The sequence below is a fragment of the Peromyscus eremicus genome, chromosome 10 (assembly GCF_949786415.1).
Source record: "Peromyscus eremicus chromosome 10, PerEre_H2_v1, whole genome shotgun sequence".
Taxonomy (NCBI): Eukaryota; Metazoa; Chordata; class Mammalia; order Rodentia; family Cricetidae; genus Peromyscus; species Peromyscus eremicus.
Window position 1 is genome coordinate 24178616 of NC_081426.1, and position 19854 is coordinate 24198469.

At 52.4% G+C, this 19854-nt stretch overlaps 2 protein-coding genes across 2 annotated transcripts; one reads left to right on the forward strand and one right to left on the reverse strand.

Moving 5' to 3' along the window:
- Positions 1–1117: 1117 nt before the first annotated feature.
- Pgam2 (phosphoglycerate mutase 2) lies at positions 1118–3248 on the forward strand. The gene is made up of 3 exons (XM_059275502.1): positions 1118–1620; positions 1711–1891; positions 3038–3248. The coding sequence occupies exons 1-3, from the start codon at positions 1207–1209 to the stop codon at positions 3202–3204; spliced, it is 762 nt and encodes a 253-aa protein (XP_059131485.1). The 5' UTR covers positions 1118–1206; the 3' UTR covers positions 3205–3248.
- A 957-nt stretch (positions 3249–4205) lies between these two features.
- On the reverse strand, positions 4206–17560 carry Dbnl (drebrin like). Its single transcript, XM_059275503.1, has 13 exons — positions 17392–17560; positions 12350–12405; positions 10582–10694; positions 9931–10005; positions 9010–9156; positions 7813–7890; positions 7477–7628; positions 7291–7342; positions 6836–6929; positions 6469–6564; positions 6259–6368; positions 5459–5564; positions 4206–4979 (listed from the first exon to the last, which is right to left on the reverse strand). The coding sequence occupies exons 1-13, from the start codon at positions 17472–17474 to the stop codon at positions 4840–4842; spliced, it is 1302 nt and encodes a 433-aa protein (XP_059131486.1). The 5' UTR covers positions 17475–17560; the 3' UTR covers positions 4206–4839.
- Positions 17561–19854: the final 2294 nt, after the last annotated feature.

The following is a 19854-nucleotide window of genomic DNA, read 5'->3' on the forward strand; positions in this document are numbered from 1 at the left end:
AGATGTTCTGGACTCTGTGCTGCTCATTCCGTGTGTCAGCTTATCCCTGGGTGCTTGGCCCGAGAAGGACTGAACATACCCTATAACTGACCCCTCTAACTTGGTGCAGTTCTGTCCCTAGGAGGTACGGGCTTGCAAGTGCCATGAATCCTATTTTCTTTTCCGAGGTGGTCTCAGCGGGGAAGGGTGAGCCTAGCTTGGAGAACAGCTCAGACTCAACAAGGGGCCCCAGAAAGGAGAGTCCTTTTCCTTTGATTGTTCTGGAAACCAAACCAAGAGGGGTTCTCAGGCCATGCTGCTGTCTGGTACTGCCCTCCACGAGGCTGGACTTCCCTAAAGCATGGCTTGTACCTGCTCTGTTTCTTTCTGCCATGACTTTTCCTGCTCCTCTGTCTACCAAAGGGCCCTCCTAGCTTGGCTGCCTACGGAAGGCGGAAGAGAGGCCTGCCAGGGAGGTAGGTGATCAGGAGGCTGAGGAAGGCCTCCAGCCTGAGAAATTCTCTAAGTTGAACACGGCAAAGCCGTGTGTGTGTGTGGGTTCTCCTGGCAACAAGTGTGTGCCTGCGACACACTAACGCAGGCAATGCATGTGTGCTGAGACAGAAACCTGGGCAGAGAACAGTCGTCTGCTGTAGACACACACATTAATGTATGCATTCACCTCTTCAGATGGACGACCAATACACACACTCCTCAGCTAATTTTGACATTAGATTAGGTTCCTTTCTGAGACAGGCTTGAGCTTGTCTTACTGTGTTAAGAGGCTGAGGCAGGAGGATTGCAGCTTGGGCCACATAGCTGCTAAACCCTATCTTAAAGATCAGAAGCGGGCGTGGAAGAGTTTTGTTTCTGCCTGCGCAGGAAAGGGCTGGTGGAGACGCCGAAAGCCCCTGATGTCAAAGAATATTTCCATGGAGAACATCCCAGGCTTGACTTCTACCCCACCCAGCTTGGCCCCAGGTGCCAGCTAGTTATGGACTTGTCATCTGAGCCCAGGCAGAGCCGATGGTTTTGTAGGCTATTTTTAAGCCCAGCTCCTTGGACTACACCCCACCCCCAGTTCTACTACTGGTCACCTGCCCCTGCCTGCACCTCCTGGAATGCTGATTGGCAGTTAGGGCTGGGGTGGGGGCTGGGAAAACTGTTATAAAGCTGAAGGGGCTAAGCAAGCTGCTGTCACCTGGAGCGCCTCTGTCTCCTGCCATCATGAACACCCACCGTGTAGTAATGGTTCGCCATGGTGAGAGCTTATGGAACCAAGAGAACCGTTTCTGTGGCTGGTTTGATGCAGAACTAAGTGAGAAGGGGGCTGAGGAGGCCAAGCAGGGGGCCAATGCCATCAAAGATGCCAAAATGGAGTTTGACATCTGCTACACATCGGTGCTCAAGCGGGCTATCCGTACCCTTTGGACCATCCTGGATGTTACGGACCAAATGTGGCTGCCTGTGGTGCGTACCTGGCACCTCAATGAGCGGCACTATGGGGGCCTCACAGGCCTCAATAAGGCAGAGACAGCTGCAAAGCACGGGGAGGAGCAGGTGAAGATCTGGAGGCGTTCCTTTGACACCCCGCCACCCCCCATGGACGAGAAACACCCCTACCACAATACCATCAGCAAGGTGGGCCAGGTGCTGGGAAGCTAAGGCTGGGAGCCTGGGTGGGAGGGCTACCCAGTGAGTCAACGCAAGTGTCCCTGTGCCTCTCCCCAGGACCGGCGTTATGCAGATTTGAAGCCTGGGGAGCTGCCTACCTGTGAGAGCCTCAAGGACACCATTGCCCGGGCCCTGCCCTTCTGGAACGAGGAGATAGTGCCTAAGATTAAGGCTGGCAAAAGAGTGCTTATTGCCGCTCATGGAAACAGCCTTCGCGGCATTGTGAAGCATCTAGAAGGTAAGGATCACCCTTAGGAAAGATGTGAGATAGAAAAGAGTGAGGGTGACCACCCCGCCCTGTTTCAGATACTTTACATATGTGAGGGTTTCAGGAATAGATTGAGGTTAAAAGTTGAGAGGGATTTTTGCTGATCCACTTCCAGCATATACTGGGCTATGACGGAGATGGTGAGTTTAGTCTGCACAGCTGAGTCACCCCACAGGAGCCGACTCTAGAGTAGGCTTGAGGCACCCACAGGGAAAGAGGGCCGGAGCTCGGTGCATTCAGCCCCAACCCTTGACAGGCCACTTGAGTTGCTGCAGAACTCTTGGCATAGTGCTGCTGGCTTTTCTTTTCAAGATAGTCTCACCGTGTACACGGCCTTGAATTGGAGGTCCTTTGGCCTCAGGGGGAGGCTACAACAAAGAGCCCACCCACCTGCACACAGCTGAACCACTGTCTCCCTCCCCACAGCTTCTTTAGGCAAAAAGCAGTCTCAGTGCAGAGCTATGGGACTACTTAACGATCTTAGGCTTGTAGGGGGGCTCCTACTCAAGAGCAAGGGGTGACAGACGGGTTTGGGGAGCCATATGGGCATAGGGAGGTCAATAATTATGGTCCCAACTGGGTCTTAGACATCAGAAGTCTGTATTAGACTCTGGATGACCTTTAGGCTTGCTGGATCTAAGAAAGGAGCTGGGTGTGGTCCATTTCTCCAGCTCCTGGGGAAAGAGGTACGTGGGGAGTGCTCCGGATGCTCCAGGAAACACTCCCAGGTCCTCCTGCTTGGCTGGGTCGGGTTGATAGCAACAGCAAAGGTTGAACTGCTATTCCAGGCAGGGGCTGCAGGAGCAGGCAGGGTCAGGTTTCCTGTTCCTCCCCTGCTCAAAATTTAGAACCTCTAAAATGACACTCTTCCTAACCCTCTTTAGTCTGGCCAATTCACCCTGGGCTGAGAGCATGCGTAGTAGCACTCGGGTCACAGCTATTCAGGGGGATGTTGTCTTGCTGCCGCGCTATTTCTGTATGCAGATCTGCCTTGACCTTTAGGCACACTTCTGTGGCCTTGCTTCAGGGATGGGTTAACTGGCAGCACCCCAGCACCAAAGATCATACTGTATGAATTGAGTGGAAGTGGCTAAGAACACTGTTCCTTTGCTCCAGGGATGTCAGATCAGGCTATCATGGAACTGAACCTGCCCACGGGAATCCCCATCGTGTATGAGCTGGACCAGGCGCTGAAGCCTACCAAGCCCATGAGGTTCCTGGGAGACGAAGAGACAGTTCGCAAGGCCATGGAAGCTGTTGCCGCCCAGGGCAAGGCAAAGTGAGGGTGGACGTGGGCAATAAAGTTACTTCTGCAGTGCCAAGCTTAGCACGGCCAGGCCTGGTCTGCACAGCTCGACTCTTAAGTCCCGAGGACTCCCAGGTCCAGGGTTGCAGCTACGCCTAAGCCAACATCAATGGAGGCAGAAGTCCAGGATCCATCTCTGGCTATTTGGGGCTAAATCAGGACTCTGCATACCCTCTGTAGTGTGACTAATCCCCTGTAGTGACTCTGTGGCTCTAGAGTCACTTGGTTGTATTAGGGAGAAAAGCAATGTGATGGTCTTCTCCATGAGAAACAGGAAGTGTGACGCTTCACCAGCTTCCTTCAGGGTGGCTTTCTGCTATCCCTGTGACCTCGTAAATGGCATGCTAAGTGTACCTCCCAGCCAGGACAAGCCTATTAGACTAGGCCTCCAGACTAAACTCATAGGGCCTCCATGGCCTACTGTGGTCACCACAAAGCCTAAGGATAGGCAGGAGATGGGGAGGAAGTAGGTTTGACCACAGCCTCGTAGTTCCCCCTGTGCACCTCCACGCCAGGCTGCTAGTGGGTAAGTCTGGGAGTCAAGTACGTCCACCCAGCATCTCCAGGCAGATGAGTGCTGGACCAACTGTGCAGCAGTGGCCTCTTCTAGAACTGAAATGCAGGAAGGCTCCGACATCAGTTACATCTTATTTATATACCCCGCCCCTCTTTTTGAGACTGAGACTCTATGTAGCTCTGGCTGTCCAGGAACTATAAAGACTAGGCTGGCTTTGAACTCACAGAGATGCACCTGCCTCTGCCTCATATACCGCCATGCCTGGCTCATTATAGGAGGCTAACCAGCCAGAGTCTGTCTGAGGGTACATAATGTGTAAACACACATCTGCACGCTCAGGTACAATGCAGAGACACCCCAGGTTGGGGTTTCTTCCCATTTAGATCAGAAGTGGGGCAGATGAGCTGTGGCCCTCACTGCATTCTTAGTTATCAGACACAGATGGGCAGAGTCAGCAGACATTGAGTGAGCCACATGATACATGTCATGTCTTTGAGATTTCACATTCCCCAAGATGGGAGCTTGGTCATCCCATCCCTTCTTCCCACAGCACAGACATGGGGACAGAAGTGGAGGGAGGGAGGGAAGCCCCTAGTAAGAAAACTTCCCTGCTGTCAAAACCGTCATGGTCTACTCTGACTTTGGTCAAGATTTCGCTAAAAGCAATTTTCTTAAGTTCCTGATTCCCAAGGGCCTTTCTAAACAGCTGGAGCTGCCACCCCTCAGAAGCCACACAGAGAAAGAAAGGCAAATGCAGATGTGGCCCCCGATGTCCCTGCTCTGACCCTCACTTCTCAGTGCTGCTCTCCTTGGACAGAGGTCACCCAGGAGCTGGCCACAGGTTAAGCTTGGCTCAATATGCCATCCCCACTGGGGTCAAGTGTGAGTCTGGTAGGAGGTCCTGGAGGCTGTGGTAAGCATTTGGGGGAGCAGTGGGATTCTGCTCCATCTGGGGTAACAGAGCACTCAAGGCAGAGGGAGCCCTGTCCTCACTGAAGTTCCATTCCTAGAAGAGTGCCAAACAGTGACTCTTAGGCCTCTTCTTTTCACAACAAGGAAGCCACTTCCAGTAGAGAAGGAAGACAGGCCTCAGCCTCACTCTATGAGCTCCACGTAGTTGGCAGGAAACATGCCAAAGTGGCCATCAGGCCCATAGCCACGCCACCAGCCTTCATCAATCACCTCGATGCCCGTGATTAGGTTCTCAGGGTCAAAGGAGATCTCTGTGTCATCAGCTGCAGGAAAGGAAGCAGAGGGATGGCATCTCCGTGCCTTGCCACACCCCTCACCCGTCCCCAGGGAGCCCAGCCTTTCCTGCTCCCTCCTCAAAAACAGCCCACTGCCATCCAGCCTGAGGGCACCAATGTGACTGTAACTGCACAGCTTCCTACAGAGCACTCCTGTAAACGGTAGCTCCACAACCCCCAGCCCTCCCACCCCTGAAGGCTGGGAGTCAACATCCAGGCCTCACTTGTCTGGTCAGACCTGGAAGGTCTACAGTAAGGACAGCCACAGGGATTCCTGCCGGTGGATGGTGGGCAGATAACTGGAGGCACATGCTGTTTAGGACAGACGTACCAAAGCCATGGGCATTCCCACTCCAGGGGGCCTTCCATCTCATCTCTTCTTTCAGACACCCTCGGGCTAACCCCCATAAAGCCCCTATACACATTCGTGATTCGTGATCTGTGATGGTCAGCTGGGGGAATCTTACCTGCCTGGTAGTCGTACAAGGCCCGGGCGCATAGCCCTTGCCCACTGATGCCCTGGCCCTGCATGTAGTTGTCAATGTGTACAGAGCCAGCCTCTTGCTGCTGCACCTGTCAGAAGTGAGAAAGATGGTATTACCCCAGACTCAGCCTCTACCCGAGCTCAGATGAAGCTGGGAGTCGGGGGGGGGGGGGGGGGGGCACAAAATGTAGGAGGGGGGGCTCTTTGGGGCCAGGGGCGATTGCTGCCTGGTACACTTGCAGCACACACGGCTCTCATCTCAAAGGGAGCACACAAATCCCTCCAGCCACGGACTGCAAGGAGCTCTCGGCATCTAACATCAACTACACAGGAGCACTGGCCCACCCTAAAGCACAGCGTGGTTCCAAGGCAAATGAGTCCACTGGCTGGTAGGTTGCTTGTCTACCATGCTCAAGGCCTTGGATTCTACCATCCATACCACAAAATCAATCTATGCTGTGCATGGGGCAATGCCCATACTCAGGAAGGCTGTGTCAAGAGGATCCCCAGTTGAAGGCTACACAGTGAGATCCTGTCTTTAAAAAAAAAAGGCAGTAAAGGGGCTGGAGAGATGGTTCAGTGGTTAAGAGCACTGGCTGCTCTTCAGAGGACAGCAGCTCACAGCTGTAACTCTAGGTGTACCTTCCGGCCTCCACAGGCACCCCACACACGTATGTATGCAGGCCCAACACTCAAACAGAAACAGAAAAAACAAGCACTCCTAGTGCCCTAAAATGTGCCACAGGAAACTCAGGCCTGTCCCACGCTCCACCAGGAACCCACCAGTGGAGACCCCTCATAGAGGGTGTCCTGCTCCGGAGGTTCTTCGTATGTGGCCTCCTCTTCTGTCTGGACTGAAGACAGAGGGCTAGGAGCTGGCTCCTCACAGACCCCTGCAGCAAAGGACACAGCAGGACGTGACCACCTTCCTACCACAGTCCCCTTCTCAATCAGCATCCCCTCCAGGGCTGGACAAGGTTACAAAGGTCTTGCCTGCTCCGGGTCTTGAGACAGTGGGCGTTGGTTCTCTGCCATAGGAGGCTTCCGGTTGAGTGAGCTGCTTCTGCAGGAAGGGGCTCTTCAGCTTGCCTGAACAACCCAGAAAGTACCACGTGCATTACTTCGGATCTAACACCTGCAGTCTACAGCCCTGGAGTAGGGCCGTGGATAGCGCAGGTAAAGACCCCAGGGTTCTGGGCTGTGTGGTAAAGCTGTGGGCAGTAGAGCCCTGTTGTCCTTTAGGGGTCACTAATGCAGGACAAAAGGGTCACCCTTTAAAACATGCCTTGGAGGCCCCTGCATGGGACTCTAGGCTTCCCCTCAGTCCACCCTGTTCTGTGGCCAGGCCCAGAGGTCTCACCTGGCTGAGAGCTAGAGATTGAGGTGGTGGACATAGCCCTTTCCTTCTGCTTGAAAATCTCTCGTGGGTGTGGGGCCTGCTGCCCAGCAGACTCCTGGGAGAAACACAGAAGCATGCTTTGACCCCAGTGGTGAATGAGAACCCCAAGGCTTCTCACCTGACTGCCCCCACCTCAGAAAGCAGGCCTTCAACGCTGCGTTAAGTGTGTGTAGGGTGGGTTAGAATGGGGAATAGGGAGCCAAGGAGCTGACAGGGCCTCTCCTAAGATGGGAGGCTTCAAGCCATGCCAAAAGCTTCTGTCCTCCCCCACACTGGTTCTCTGATGTGCACAGATACGCCTCAGGTTGACTGTAGAGGTCTGAGCTGAGCCTCAATCTGAGAACAAGGATTTCCCAAGCGGCCAATCAGAGCCAAACCAGCAAGTTCCCAGGTGTGAAGAGACTCCCAAAACTCACCCATTCCTGTCTGCTCCTTGAAACCACTTCCTGTTCCTGCTCACATGTCCTGCTGGAAGGGCCGAGATCAGGAGAGCTGAGGCTTGTCAGCAGCTCCTGGTGCTGTTCCCTCAGCGTTCCTGCCTCTCGGAACAAGCAAGCACTGGGGACAGCGCTAACCCTTGCCTCAGTGCATGACGGGCTAACCTTGGGGGTCCAGATGCTCTCTGCTGTTCCTGGTAGCGCTGCTCACGGCGGGCAGCCTCCCGCAGCTCCCGCTCCCTCCGCTCCTCCTCCAGCCGCTGCCGCTCCTCTTCAGCCCGCCGCTTCTCCTCCAGACGGCGGTTCTCCTCTTCCTTCTGCAGAGGGAGCTGGGCACTCAGTGCAGCCCCCTGGGCCTCAAACCCTGCCAGGGAGTGGGACACTATAGCCCATCATGCACCGTGACTTAACTCACACATGCCTTCAGTTTAACTAGCCGCAGAGGATACTGCCCAGAAGAGCGCCCGCCAGTGTGCCTGTCCCCACTACCACAGCACTCACCTCAGCTTTGGCCCAGAAGCTATCTTTGCCAACCCTCTTGATCTCAGATATGGCGTTGGTCTTCTGGTACACAGAGCCCTAGAGAGGACACAGTACATGAGAGGTCTGGCCCCACGTGGACGGTCAGGGACGCGGTGGGGCAGGTAAAGGGAATTTGCCTGCTCTAAAGAGCAGGTAAAACCTCCTAGGACTGCACCTGGTGGGCTCAGGGGAGCCTGGCCTACCACCCACAAGGAGACAAACCAAGATGTTCAGAAAAAAGTCTAGAGGCTGGGTGTGGCAGTACACATCTGTAGTCCCAGCACCCAGGAGGCCGAGGCAGAAGGATCTTGAGTTCAAGGCCAGCCTGGCCTACAGAGCAAGGCCCTGTTTCAAAAACAGAACAAGGGTTGGAAAGAGGGCTCAGCTGCTAAGAGCACTTACTGCTCTTCCAGAGGACCAGGTTCCCAGCACTCCCATGGAGGAGCTGTCTGTAACTCAAGACACCTGAGGATCTGGTGCCCTTTTCTGGCCTATGCAGGCACAGTACACATGTAGTGCACAGACATACATACAGGCAAAACCCCCATACACATTATACATAAAGATAAAATACATCTTTAAAACAAAAAAACAACAAAAGCCCACAGAGACCATCCAGCAAGGACATGGCATCCTGAGAACACAGGGTATGTATCCACGTACATGTGTGTTTATAGAGGCAACTGGTCCTCACCGACGGGGACAGGAAAGAATTTTTATCCCAGACTCCTGGCAGTTCTAAAGTAGGTTGCTCCTCAGACGCTGACTGCTAACAGCATCCAGAAGAATCACCATGGGTCCCAATTGTATGACTAGGAAGTGGTTTGCAGCCATGAGCTCTACATGATGCCAGTCACAGGCCTGTGTGGTTTCAGGCTCTGCACTAAAGCCACCAGAAGCTCTCCACAATGGCTACTACCAGGACCGTCTAAGCCATGCCGACACCGCACCTCTGGGTTTTTAGATATCACAGCTGTAGAATCACAGCTGCTGAAGAGCCTCTGCCACAAGCTGGCTCTCGAACAGCCAAGCTAGTGGCGTTGGTGCCCATCAGGGCTTAGGATTACCATCTAAAGATGCCAGGCAGAAGGAAGCAGTTACCCAGACACTAGAAGCTACATTTCTGGTCCCCTGCTCTCGGGCTTGGAGAAAGGTCCATGTCAGGGTAGCACTCACCACTGGGGCCTGAGGCCCTGTATCCTGGAAGCAGCTGCTTTCTCTATGGAAGCTGTAGTTGGCCCCAGAGGCCTTGGCAACCTTCTCCATGATGCACTCAGGCTCCACATCCTCCTCAGCCCGTGCATTGATGGTCACGTGGGCACCCTAGGGCAGAAGCAGCACTTCAAACACAGCTTTTGCAAGCTCAGGAGAGGACAGGCCAAACTCCTATCTGGCCACCCAGCAAAGATCACCACTGCACACAAGACTAGTGTCGGGAGACACCGAGGCTCAGCTCTCCCCGTGATGCTACACAGTTCCTGCTGCAGTTCAACAGATGCTCAGGCACCTTCCATCTATTCAATGAAAACTCACGGACTCCTTCCCGAAAGCTGACCTGAGACTCCATTAACTGTTACTATACAACTAATGTGCTTGGAAGCTCCCGAGTACTCACCAAGCACTCGGCAGCATGTGAGGATACATCCAGAGGGATACACGGGGCAGGGGCATCAGCGGCTTGTTCCTTCAAGTCCTGCTGCTGCTGCTCAACTTTTCCCTCTGTTTTCTTTTTTAGTTTTATGAGACAAGGTCTCACTAGGTAGCCCTAGCAGGCCTCAAACTCAAGAATCTGCCTGCCTCAGCCTTCTGAGGGCTGGGATTAAAGGGTGAGTCATTGTGTCGGACATACCATTCAGACAGAGCAGTCAACAAAGCGGAACCCGGGGCTCAGCCCTGCCCACTGGGTCCGTGCTGGAGTGGTCCTTATCTTGCCCCACTGAAGCCAGGCAGAGGTGGCTTTGCCCACATCCAGCAGGCCAGCCAGAACATTAGTCATGGCCCTGCTCCTGATTCCAGCTCCCTTCCAGTTCTCCTGTACTCAGGAATCTAGAGTACTGGACCCTGCAAGGCCCCTTGCAGGGCTTGGCTCAGCCTCACCTTCAGGAAGTTGGCCATGGTGCTGACGTGGTTGGCGCATGCTCCCTTCCGCACATCATTCACACCCTCGCCTGTCTGCAACACAAGCACAGACAGCATGACCCAGGCCTCCTCCAAAGCCACTTCCTGGCCCACAATTCCTAGGAACCCAACAGTTTCCCTCTCTCTCCTAAAAGATACTCCCTCCTCCCCCTCCCAGCCAAAGCCAAAGCCATTCTCCATAATGAGTCACATAGATGAGATCAGTCCTCATATTTTCCAAGGAGCTCAGGATGTTCTTTGAGAAGAATGGCTGCTGGCTTCCCAAGTTGGGGGATTTCTCAAACATTCCTGGTCCCCAACTAGGGGGATCTATTCTGTTGGAGCCCCTATCTCTATATTCCCAAGGCTCCTGAACACTACCAAAGGCCCTCTCCTCCATCAGATCCATCACAAGGCGGAGATTTTCTTGCAATAATTTCTACTCCATCCTGCAGGAATCATTCTGAGCTTGGGGGGTGAATCCCAAACAAAGCCATTTATTCCTCGGTTCACAATAAATGGATGGTCTACTCTGCTCATTCCCCCATTTTTAACTAACAGTTCTGTTGACTTCCTGAGTGGTGCAGTCACACACTCTGTTCCCAGTATGCTGGAGAAGAATCCACATACCCAGTTGATGAGGACAAACTTGGGCAGGCCAGAGTTGGGGTCCTTCACCCTGCAGAAGGCGTACATCACCTTCCCGCTGTTGAGTTCCTCCACCAGCTCCTCCAGGCCTCCCTCTGCAGAGTCACAGCAAGGCTCAGAGGCAGCCTGCAGCCCCACCCCCCACCAGTGCTCGCCCCACCTGCTGCAGAATCATTCTGGGACCCAAGCTTAAAGTCAAACTCCTAAGGATGACTATGCAGCTTAGCGGCAGAGTGCCTGGCTTCAATCTCCAGCACCACAAAATAATAAGCAATAAAGTAAAAGGTGCCTGCCCCCACTTAACCCGCCATAGTTTGTGTTTGTTTTTTAAAACCACTTCTCCAAAGCTGAGAAGGAAATTAGAAATTAAAAAAGCCTTTTTTTTTTTTTTAAACCATATTTACTTTTCTTTCGTTTTTGTTTTTGAGACAAGTCTCTCTGTATGGGCCCGGCTGTCTTGGAACTGTGAACTCACAGAGATCCACCCACCTGCCTGTCTCCTGAGTGCTGGGGTTTCAGGTGTGCACCACTACACCTGCACATCACCAGATTTCTGAAGGGAAGAGACCTGGGACAACAGGCCTACTAATGTTCCCTTGTCAACAATTCCATGTCCACTCAGGCTCCAGGGCCGCCAGAGGCAGACTTTTTGGAGCATCCCAAAGACACACAGTTAAAACCCTCACAGTCCTGGTTGGGGTGAGGATGAGCTGCCCAAAGCCATTCTCCCTGACACTGTGCCTCAATCTTTAAACTTTACGGGTCCTGGCAGACGCTGGGTCAGCCATTCAGCTACAGGGCAGTCAGCATTCTGATGGGCAACAGTCCTGCTTTGTGCCGGCAGGAAGCTCCCACTGCTGATATCTGCAATTCTCAGGCACTTACAATGTCACGTGAGATGACCACCAATTGGTGGCGATTCTAGAAAGAGAATGCATCAGCAAGAACCGCTCACAGTGGAAAGGACTTTTCTATCAACAATAGTAACTAAAACCACACTCTCATTTGCTGGAGCAGAGGGCGTGTTCCAGGCACTCCCTTGGAGCTGGGAGTGGAGAGTGGTCAGGGAGGCCCTAAGGACAGTCATGCTAGCCCCATGCACGGGAGAGTCAAGGGTTTTAGCTACGGGTCTGTCTTATACCTCAGGCATCTCTGGCTCAACTGAGTTGCCTGTTTCTCCCAGGGGTGGCCAAAAGTCAGTATTCTGCAGACCCTCTGACCACAAATCAAGGTCCCCATGACCACTTGCAGCAATACTGCCTCCCCCAAATGAGGGTCAGGCCCTTGCATATAGTTGCCCAAGACCAGGGCAGGACAGAATCAGAGAGCACATATGTGGGCCTTCACCTGCACCATCTTGAAGATTGGCATCCACAATCTGCAGTGCCCTGGACAAGTGCTGCCCATAAGCTGGAGGGCGGGCTGCTTCTTAAGACAGCAGCACTGTCCTGGCCCGGCCAAGGACAGCCAGAGAGGAATGCGTGTCACAGCTGACCTGACTCTGGCCCACACTCAGATCAGGAGTAGTCACTAATGGAGCTAGCTCAGTAAAAGGCCTGCAGGAAAACTCCACTGGGAGAGGGTCATTGTAGCTGAGCTGGAGAAAGGTGATGCCTGTGTGCCTGAGTCCCCTCCCTGCTCCTGTGATGGCTTCAATGTCAGCTGAGACAGCCCAGGGCTAGTCACAGCCTCCCTCTTTTGTGTCTCTCTTCTCTTCTGGTGCCGAGAGCCTGTTTGGGTTCATACTCACCCCCTGTGCCAGCCACACGGATGTCATTGCTGTTGCCTTCATAGGTAAAGAGAGCCCTGAAAGGAAACACAAGTGGGCTCAGTGGCCATCACCCAGGGCTCTGTGCCTCACCGCACCTACCACGGCAGGCATGGGCTCCACTGTGCCCTGCTCTGTTTTGCCACATGGGAGCTCAGCAGGCTACTCTGGGGCTAGCTAGCCGCGGGACTCCCTTTGGGAGAAAGCCATGGAGACTGGGGAAGGACATACATACATCTATTTAGAGGAAGACACAAGCTGCGGAGTTGTGTGCTCTTTCTACACACTCATGAACAAAATACTCAGCTGACTTGTGGGCGCATAAATTTCAAAAGGCAAAATATGTCTACATATACCTGAATCCAAACAGCTAAAGGAGAATCAGGAAGGAGAAAGATGCTTTGGGTGCTCCTGACTGTATCGGCCCTGCTTCTATAGCCTGTGGGTGGGGCAGAAGGTCTTCCTGTCTGGAGACTCTCCTGGCAAACATGCACCTTACTAGGCATATACAGCAACAGAAAACAGATAATGACATAATATTGAGTCCCAGTTAAGACCACTGATCCAAGCTGGGCGGTGGTGGCGCACACCTTTGATCCCAGCAATCGGGAGGCAGAGGCAGGCAGATCTCTGAGTTCAAAGCCAGCCTGATCTACAGTGCGAGTTCCAGAGCAGCCAGGGCTGTTACACAGAAAAACTGTCTTGAAAAACAAACAGGGACTGGAGGGATGGCTCAGTAGTTAAGAGCACTGGCTGCTTTTCCAGAGGATTTGAGTTTAATTACCAGCACCCACATGGTGGCTCACAATCAATCATTTACAGTGGGATCTGATGCCCTCTTCTGACATAAAGGTGTACATGCAGAGAGAGCACTCTGCATTTATTTATAAATCTCTCTCTCTCTCACTCACTCACTGATCTAGCAAGCCTCTAATGAACACTTGCCCATAGGCATGTTTTCCATCCAGCAGAGCCTTACGTCGACGTGGACACCAAGCTGGGTGTGTGGAACTATTCATAAGACTCTGTAGATGACTTGAGCTCATAAACTGCCTGTCTAGCAGCAGTGAGGAAATATGGTGAGTGTTTAGTCTGGGCTATGGAAGTCAACTGACCAGAATGAAGGAGAACACTCCTGAAGAGGTGCTCTCACACGGGCCAGCTGTACCTGAGGGTCACAACACGGGCCCTGACATCAGCACGAACACTAACAACCCCAGCAGGGCCGACAGACATGAGGTACAGGGACTGACCAGGTGACAGCAGATCTGTCTGCTGTCTCTCAGCCCGAGAGGCAGGCAGACAGAAGAGGTCGTCAGTGCCACGACAAGGGCATATCCTGAAAGTCAGTGAGAAAGACCCAGCAGGCAGGGCTGCAGACAGGTCACCAGGAAGGAGATGCTGCTTCCTAGAACAGAGGACTCCCCAGAGCAGACCCCAGTCCACAAGGACAATGACCTGGGAGGCACATTTGGTATTCAGCCTGAATTGATAGAGCTCTCTGGAAGGAACAAGTCCCTTCCTCTTGGTGATGCGCCTGGCTGTCAGGGCAGGGGACTGGAAGAGGCGGCAGAGGACAGAAGGGATCTAGCAGGCAAACAAAGACCTGCTTTGTGTGTGGGGCGGAGGCCTCCAACCTCACACACTTTCTCCTGTGTTCTATTCGAGACTACCTTCAGGAATGTTTTTCAGTTTAAGCTAGGCACAGTGGCGCATGCTCGGTAACCCCAGCCCCAGGAGGCAGGGATGGAGACAGAGGCAGGCAGATCGTAAGTTCAAGGCCAGCCTAGACCACATGGTGAGATACTGGCTCAAATGAAACAAAAACCTATCAAGACGGAGGAAGCAGCTCAGCTGACAAATGCTTGTTATGCAAAGCCTGAGGACCTGAGGGCCACCCCGAGTCCCCATGAAAAAGCCAGGTACAGTGCTCATAACCCCTGTGCTGGGGAGGCAGATAGACGGAACCTGGAGCTTCCTGGCCACCCCAGTCTAGCAAAATTAGTGAGAATGAGGTGAATGAGACCCTCTCTCTCAAAAAACAGTAGGGCCAAAGAAAGTAGAACTTAGTGGCTAGAAAGAGCCCTTTCTGCTCTTGCAGAGGACCCAGGTTTGGTTCCCATCACTCACATGTGACTCACAACTATCTGTAAATTCAGTTTTAGGGGACCCACAGCCTCTTCTGGCTTCCACAGGCACCAGGCATACACATGGTACACATACATGTAGACAAACACTCATACACATAAAATAAAAATAAATCTTAGGGCTGGAGAGATGGCTCAGAGATTAAGAGCACTGGCTGCTCTTCCAGAGGTCCTGAGTTCAATTCCCAGCAACCACATGGTGGCTCTCAACCATCCGTAAGGAGATCTGGTGCCCTCTTCTGGTTTGCAGACATACATGTAGGCAGAACACTATATACATAATAAATAAATCTTAAAAAAAAAAAATCTTAAAAAAATAATAATAAAGTAAGGCAGAGAGTGAGTGAGGAAGACTGACATTGATCTCTGGCCTCCACACACACATTCACATCCATTTGTACTTGTGAATACACGCGCGCGCACACACACACACACACAAATTTTCCAGTTCAGAGGCTTTTTCTTACCTCCGACAGAGTTCCACCCTTCTTTCAAATCAATGTGAAGATGCACAGTGCACTGGGCTTTGAACGATAAGAAAGCATCTTATCATCCAGTCCCTCTCCAGATGTGTGTACTGATATCAGAGCTGCAGCTATGAACACTCCCTGAAAGGTCCTCCCCATGGAATTCACCCTCCGACAGGAGAGACATTCATACACCTAATGCTAATGGGCTGTCAGGGAGTAAAGTATGCACAGGGTAAACTAGGAACCATATGAGCACAGGTCACACCAAGCTCACTGGGGAGGAAGCTGAAACTAGATTACTGATGGGGAACTACAGCTGTGGCTCTGACCTATAGTGCGATGGTACCAGCTCTGTGTGTAGCCTTTTGTGACTACCAAACTGAAGAGCATCTCTTTTTGACAGTCTATTTCTTTTTCTACATGGCTTAATCCATTCACCAAAAATGTAACAACTCATCACTGGGGACAGAAACAGGCCTACCCCACCACTTTAGGGAAGAGATAAAGACACACAGACACACACTCTGTGAAGGTTTCCAGCATGCATCTTATTTATATCACAAGGAAGTGAAACTGGGGGAGATGAAGAGGTGACTCTATCTTTAGTTTTGGGGGACCCCACAGCCTCTTCCAGATACTGAAGGCACCAGGCATATACGTGGTCCACATATGAGGAATCCTGGAGGCCTCCCTGAGAAGACAGCCTCAGTGCAGAGAGACGAAGGACAAGAAGCCATCAAGTGATGTGGAAGTATGCTCCATTCAGGGAAGCAGTGAGATAAAAGGCTGTGATGAGGAACGAGCTTGCAATTTTGAGGAAGAGAAAGACTTCGGTACGAGGGTGGTCAACAGGTGTGGCCAGCGTAGGAAGCAGGAGGGCAACAGGAACCAGGTCAGGCAGGGCAAGAGTCTGGGCTTTACTCAAAGTGCAACAGGAAGCCAGTGCAGTTATGGGCAGGGAAGTTGAGATGGCTGAGATATTTTCTCAGCGAGTGGGGACCTGCCACCCAATCTTGTGAGTAACTACTGAGATGGCTATGGCAGGGAGGGTGGAGGTCAGAGACTCGTTCAGCTGGAGTGGCAGTCTGCAGGGCTGTAGGAACCCTGGCAGTGACATGGCTGCTGGGCAGATGAACACTGTGAGGAAAGAGAAGTCTCTGCACCCTCAGAAGGGACAGCGAGTGGATGAGGCAGGGCAATGCCTGACCAAAGTGGAGCAGGTGATTCCAGTACGGGACGTAATGAGCACTTGGGAAACAGAGGCAGGTGAGCTCAAGGCCAACCTGGTCTACACAGTGAGTTCCGGGCCGGCCAGCGCTACACAGTGAGGCTTTGTCTCAAAAGCAACCAAGCTAGCTGGCTCAACGAAGCATGGGAGAGGAGCACTGCTAGCTAGGCTGGGCGTATCACTCCCAGAGACGGTTTCTGAGAAGACTGAAGGGCAGGGAGATTGAAGAGATACGAAGCAGTAGAAAGGAAGAGATCACAGGACCACGCAATAGGGGAAGTCTCCACGGAAGACTCAACCGGGCAGACTCAGTATGATGCCCCTCAGTGCTGACCACAGGGTAGTGGCGATTCTACCAGAACTCCAAGGTGCAGTTTGTCTTCCCCAGAATTTGTTCACCTTAACCTGCCATACTCAACATACTTCTCAGAAATACAAGCCCTATAAACTGACTAAGTGGGGAAAGTGAAAGAGAATTACCATATACAGATATGCATAAAGCTGAAGGCGGGGGTGGGGTGGTGGGGGGGGGGTGGAGGTGGAGGGGGTGTCAGCAGGGTCCCTCCTGAAACTCCCGATCCAAGCTCCCAGTACTGCAAAGCCCGAGTAAATTGCAGGATGAAACCTAAACACGGACAGCCTAGCAGAGGATGTCCTGGGGTGGTGGAGCCTTTCTCAAACAGGTGACAGTTTTCAGTCCCCTTCCTATAATTCAGAAATGTGATCGGTGAAGAGAACCAGGGACCCAGACCACTGACATCTCTGACTGAACCTTCACTGTGAGCTCATGACCTCAACCCCACCGTCGCACCGCTTCCAAGTCCTATTCCTGAATCAGGGTTTAAAAGGCCAGGGCGCCGCTTCCGCCCTCTAAGGAGCTGGGGAGCTGCGCGGGACCCCTTTGTCCAGGGAAGTCCCAAAAAAGGCAAGAGCCTGGCGGACAGCAATCACAACCAGGCAGAAACCTTTAAGAGACTCCCAGGGAAGAACCGACCACTAGGCGGCAGAGGAAAGGTCTGGGTGTATTCGCTGGGTCCAGCTGGGGGACAGCGGTGGCGAGGGCGGGGTAGCACCTCGCTAGAGTGCAGGGAGCCGGGCAGGTGATCCAGCAACACCACGGCCACGCCGCGCCCCGACCTTCCAGCTCCAGCGCCTCCCCGGACCCGGCTCGCTGCCTACCAGTCGGTCGGGGACTTCTCGGTGACTACGCGCACGTAGGCCTCCTGCAGCGCCGGCCCGTTCCGGCTCAGGTTCACCGCCATGGCACGCCCCACGGTCCCAGCGATGCCGCAGCCTCAGCTTTCCACCGGCCTCCGCGGACGACCGGAAGCTCCGCCCCGGGCGGCCGGAAGCCTTGCCTCGGACGTGCGGAAGCCGCGCCCAGGAGGCCGGAAGCGGAAGTAGAGAATTTGCGAGCTAGTTTGCCGGTAGAATTGAGGTGGAGTGGCTGTTGGAGAATTAGAATCCAGGAGAGGCGGGTGGGGCCTTGTGTCCTCGTCCGCAGTCCCCAGGGCGTGACCTCGAGTCAGAGCACCGGGCTTATTCTTTTCTCATTCTTGTTTTAGTGTATTTTGTTTGAGAGCAAGCTTAGACTCCCAAGTCTCTCCAGACGTGTACTCCTGAACCTGTGTGTGCACTCGCGCCTCAGAAATTTAATCTGATAGCTCGCCCGGTGGCGTACACCTTTAATCCTTGCACTCGGGAAGCAGAGGCAGGTGGATCTCCTAAATTCAGACTAGCTTGGTGTAGTGTACAGAGCAAGTTCCAGGACAGCCAGGGCTGCCCCGAGAAACCCTGTCTGGGGGCGCGGGGTGGAGGGGTGGGGGGTGGGGGAGAGACTGAAAAAGAAAAAAAATTAATCTGCGGTATCCGGCGTGGTGGTACCCGCCTGTGATCCTAGCACTCAGGAGGCAGAGGCAGAAACTTGAGTTCTAGGTCGGCTTGGGCATCATGTAGATCACCTAAAAGAAAAAAAAAAAAATAGCTCGATAGTGGGATAATGAAGAGAACCTGCTCTGTGCCTCAATTTTTCTTCAAAAATAGTTGACTGAACGTCCCTGTGATGGATCATAATCTGTAACTGTAAACTAAAATAAGCCCTTTCTTATATAAATTGCTTTTTGTCACGGTATTTTATCACAGCAAGAGAAATGAAAGTAAAAGTTACTACATTTAAAATGTTGCAAGAATGGGGCGCTGGTGGTTAAGAGCACTGGCTGCTTTTCCAGGAGACCCAGGTTCAATTCCCAGCACCGATACAGCAGCTCACAACCCTCTGTATCTCCAGTTCTACTGTGCCCGATGCCCTCTTCTTGTCTCTGCTGATACAATGCATGGACATGGTGCTCTTACACAATCACACAAATGTATAAAAATAAGATGGGTGTTGGGGAGGCAGAGGCAGGTAGGTCTCTTTGAGTTTGAGGCCAGCCTGGTCTACACAGTGAGTTTCTGGCTACAAGTGAGACCTTGTCTCAAAAAAAGTATTAAAAAGAAACTTAAACTCCATTTAGCAAACCCAAATCTTCCAAGAGAGGTAACATATTGTGTGTGTGGTACATGTACAGGTGGGGGTGTATGCATACTTGTGTGCTTTGTGGAGGCCAGAGGACAATGTCAAGTGTCCTGCTCTTTCATTCTCCACCTTATTCCTTAGAGGCAGGTCTCTTACTGAACCTGGAGCTAGGCTGGTGGCCAGCAAGTCATAGTGATCCTCCTGTCTCTGCCTCCCCATAGTACTGAAGTTATAGATGTACAGAGCCAAACCCAGCTTTTTAAGCAGGTACTGGGTGCTTGAGCTCAGGTCTTCAAGCTTGTGAAAAAGTGCTCTTTCCCACTGAGCCAGATCCTCAGCCCCAACAGGCATTTACTCTTCACAGATCATTTAAACCAGTGGTTCTCAACCTTCCTAACGCTGCAGCCCTTTAATATGGTTCCTCATGTTGTGGTGACCCCAACCATGAAATTATTTTGTTGCTACTTCATAACTGTAATTTTGCTACTCTTATAAATGGTAATGTAATTATCTGATGTGTGATCCCCAAAGGGTCCCCACCCACAGGTTGACAATCCCTGACTTAAACCCATGCATCTCTCTGATCGCTTACGGTCCTGGGGGGTGGGTGGGTCACATAATTCCACATTTGGCTTTACAGGATCTGCTGCTCAGTTACTGACCTAGGACTGGACGTGGGTGGCACATGACCAAACACACTATGGTTTATCTTCAAAATAAGGCTTTCCCAAAAGCCTACTCCCCAGGTTGACCAGAGCCCTGGGAGCATGACAAATAGGTGGGCTCCCGTCTCAGTGGCAGAGAATCCAAGGGATTTGCCTGAGCACAAGACTGTCCAAGTGGTCTGGCAGGTATGAAGCTCATTTTAGGTTTGCAATCAATTAGTAATTGGCACTGGTAACATCAAAGGGCCAATTTTACTTTTGCTACTATTCATTCTCCAGCAGAGGACTGGCTTGGGGATACTCTAGATCTAGAAATGTTTGCTTGGAGTTATAAACTACTAAGCTTGAACGACTAAAATATAGATGATCATAGCCCTAACACCATGTTGGGCCAGGACTTTGCTGTCTGCCTGCCTCTGATGTGAAACTATGTCCCTTTCCTGGCTGGATTATCATCTACAA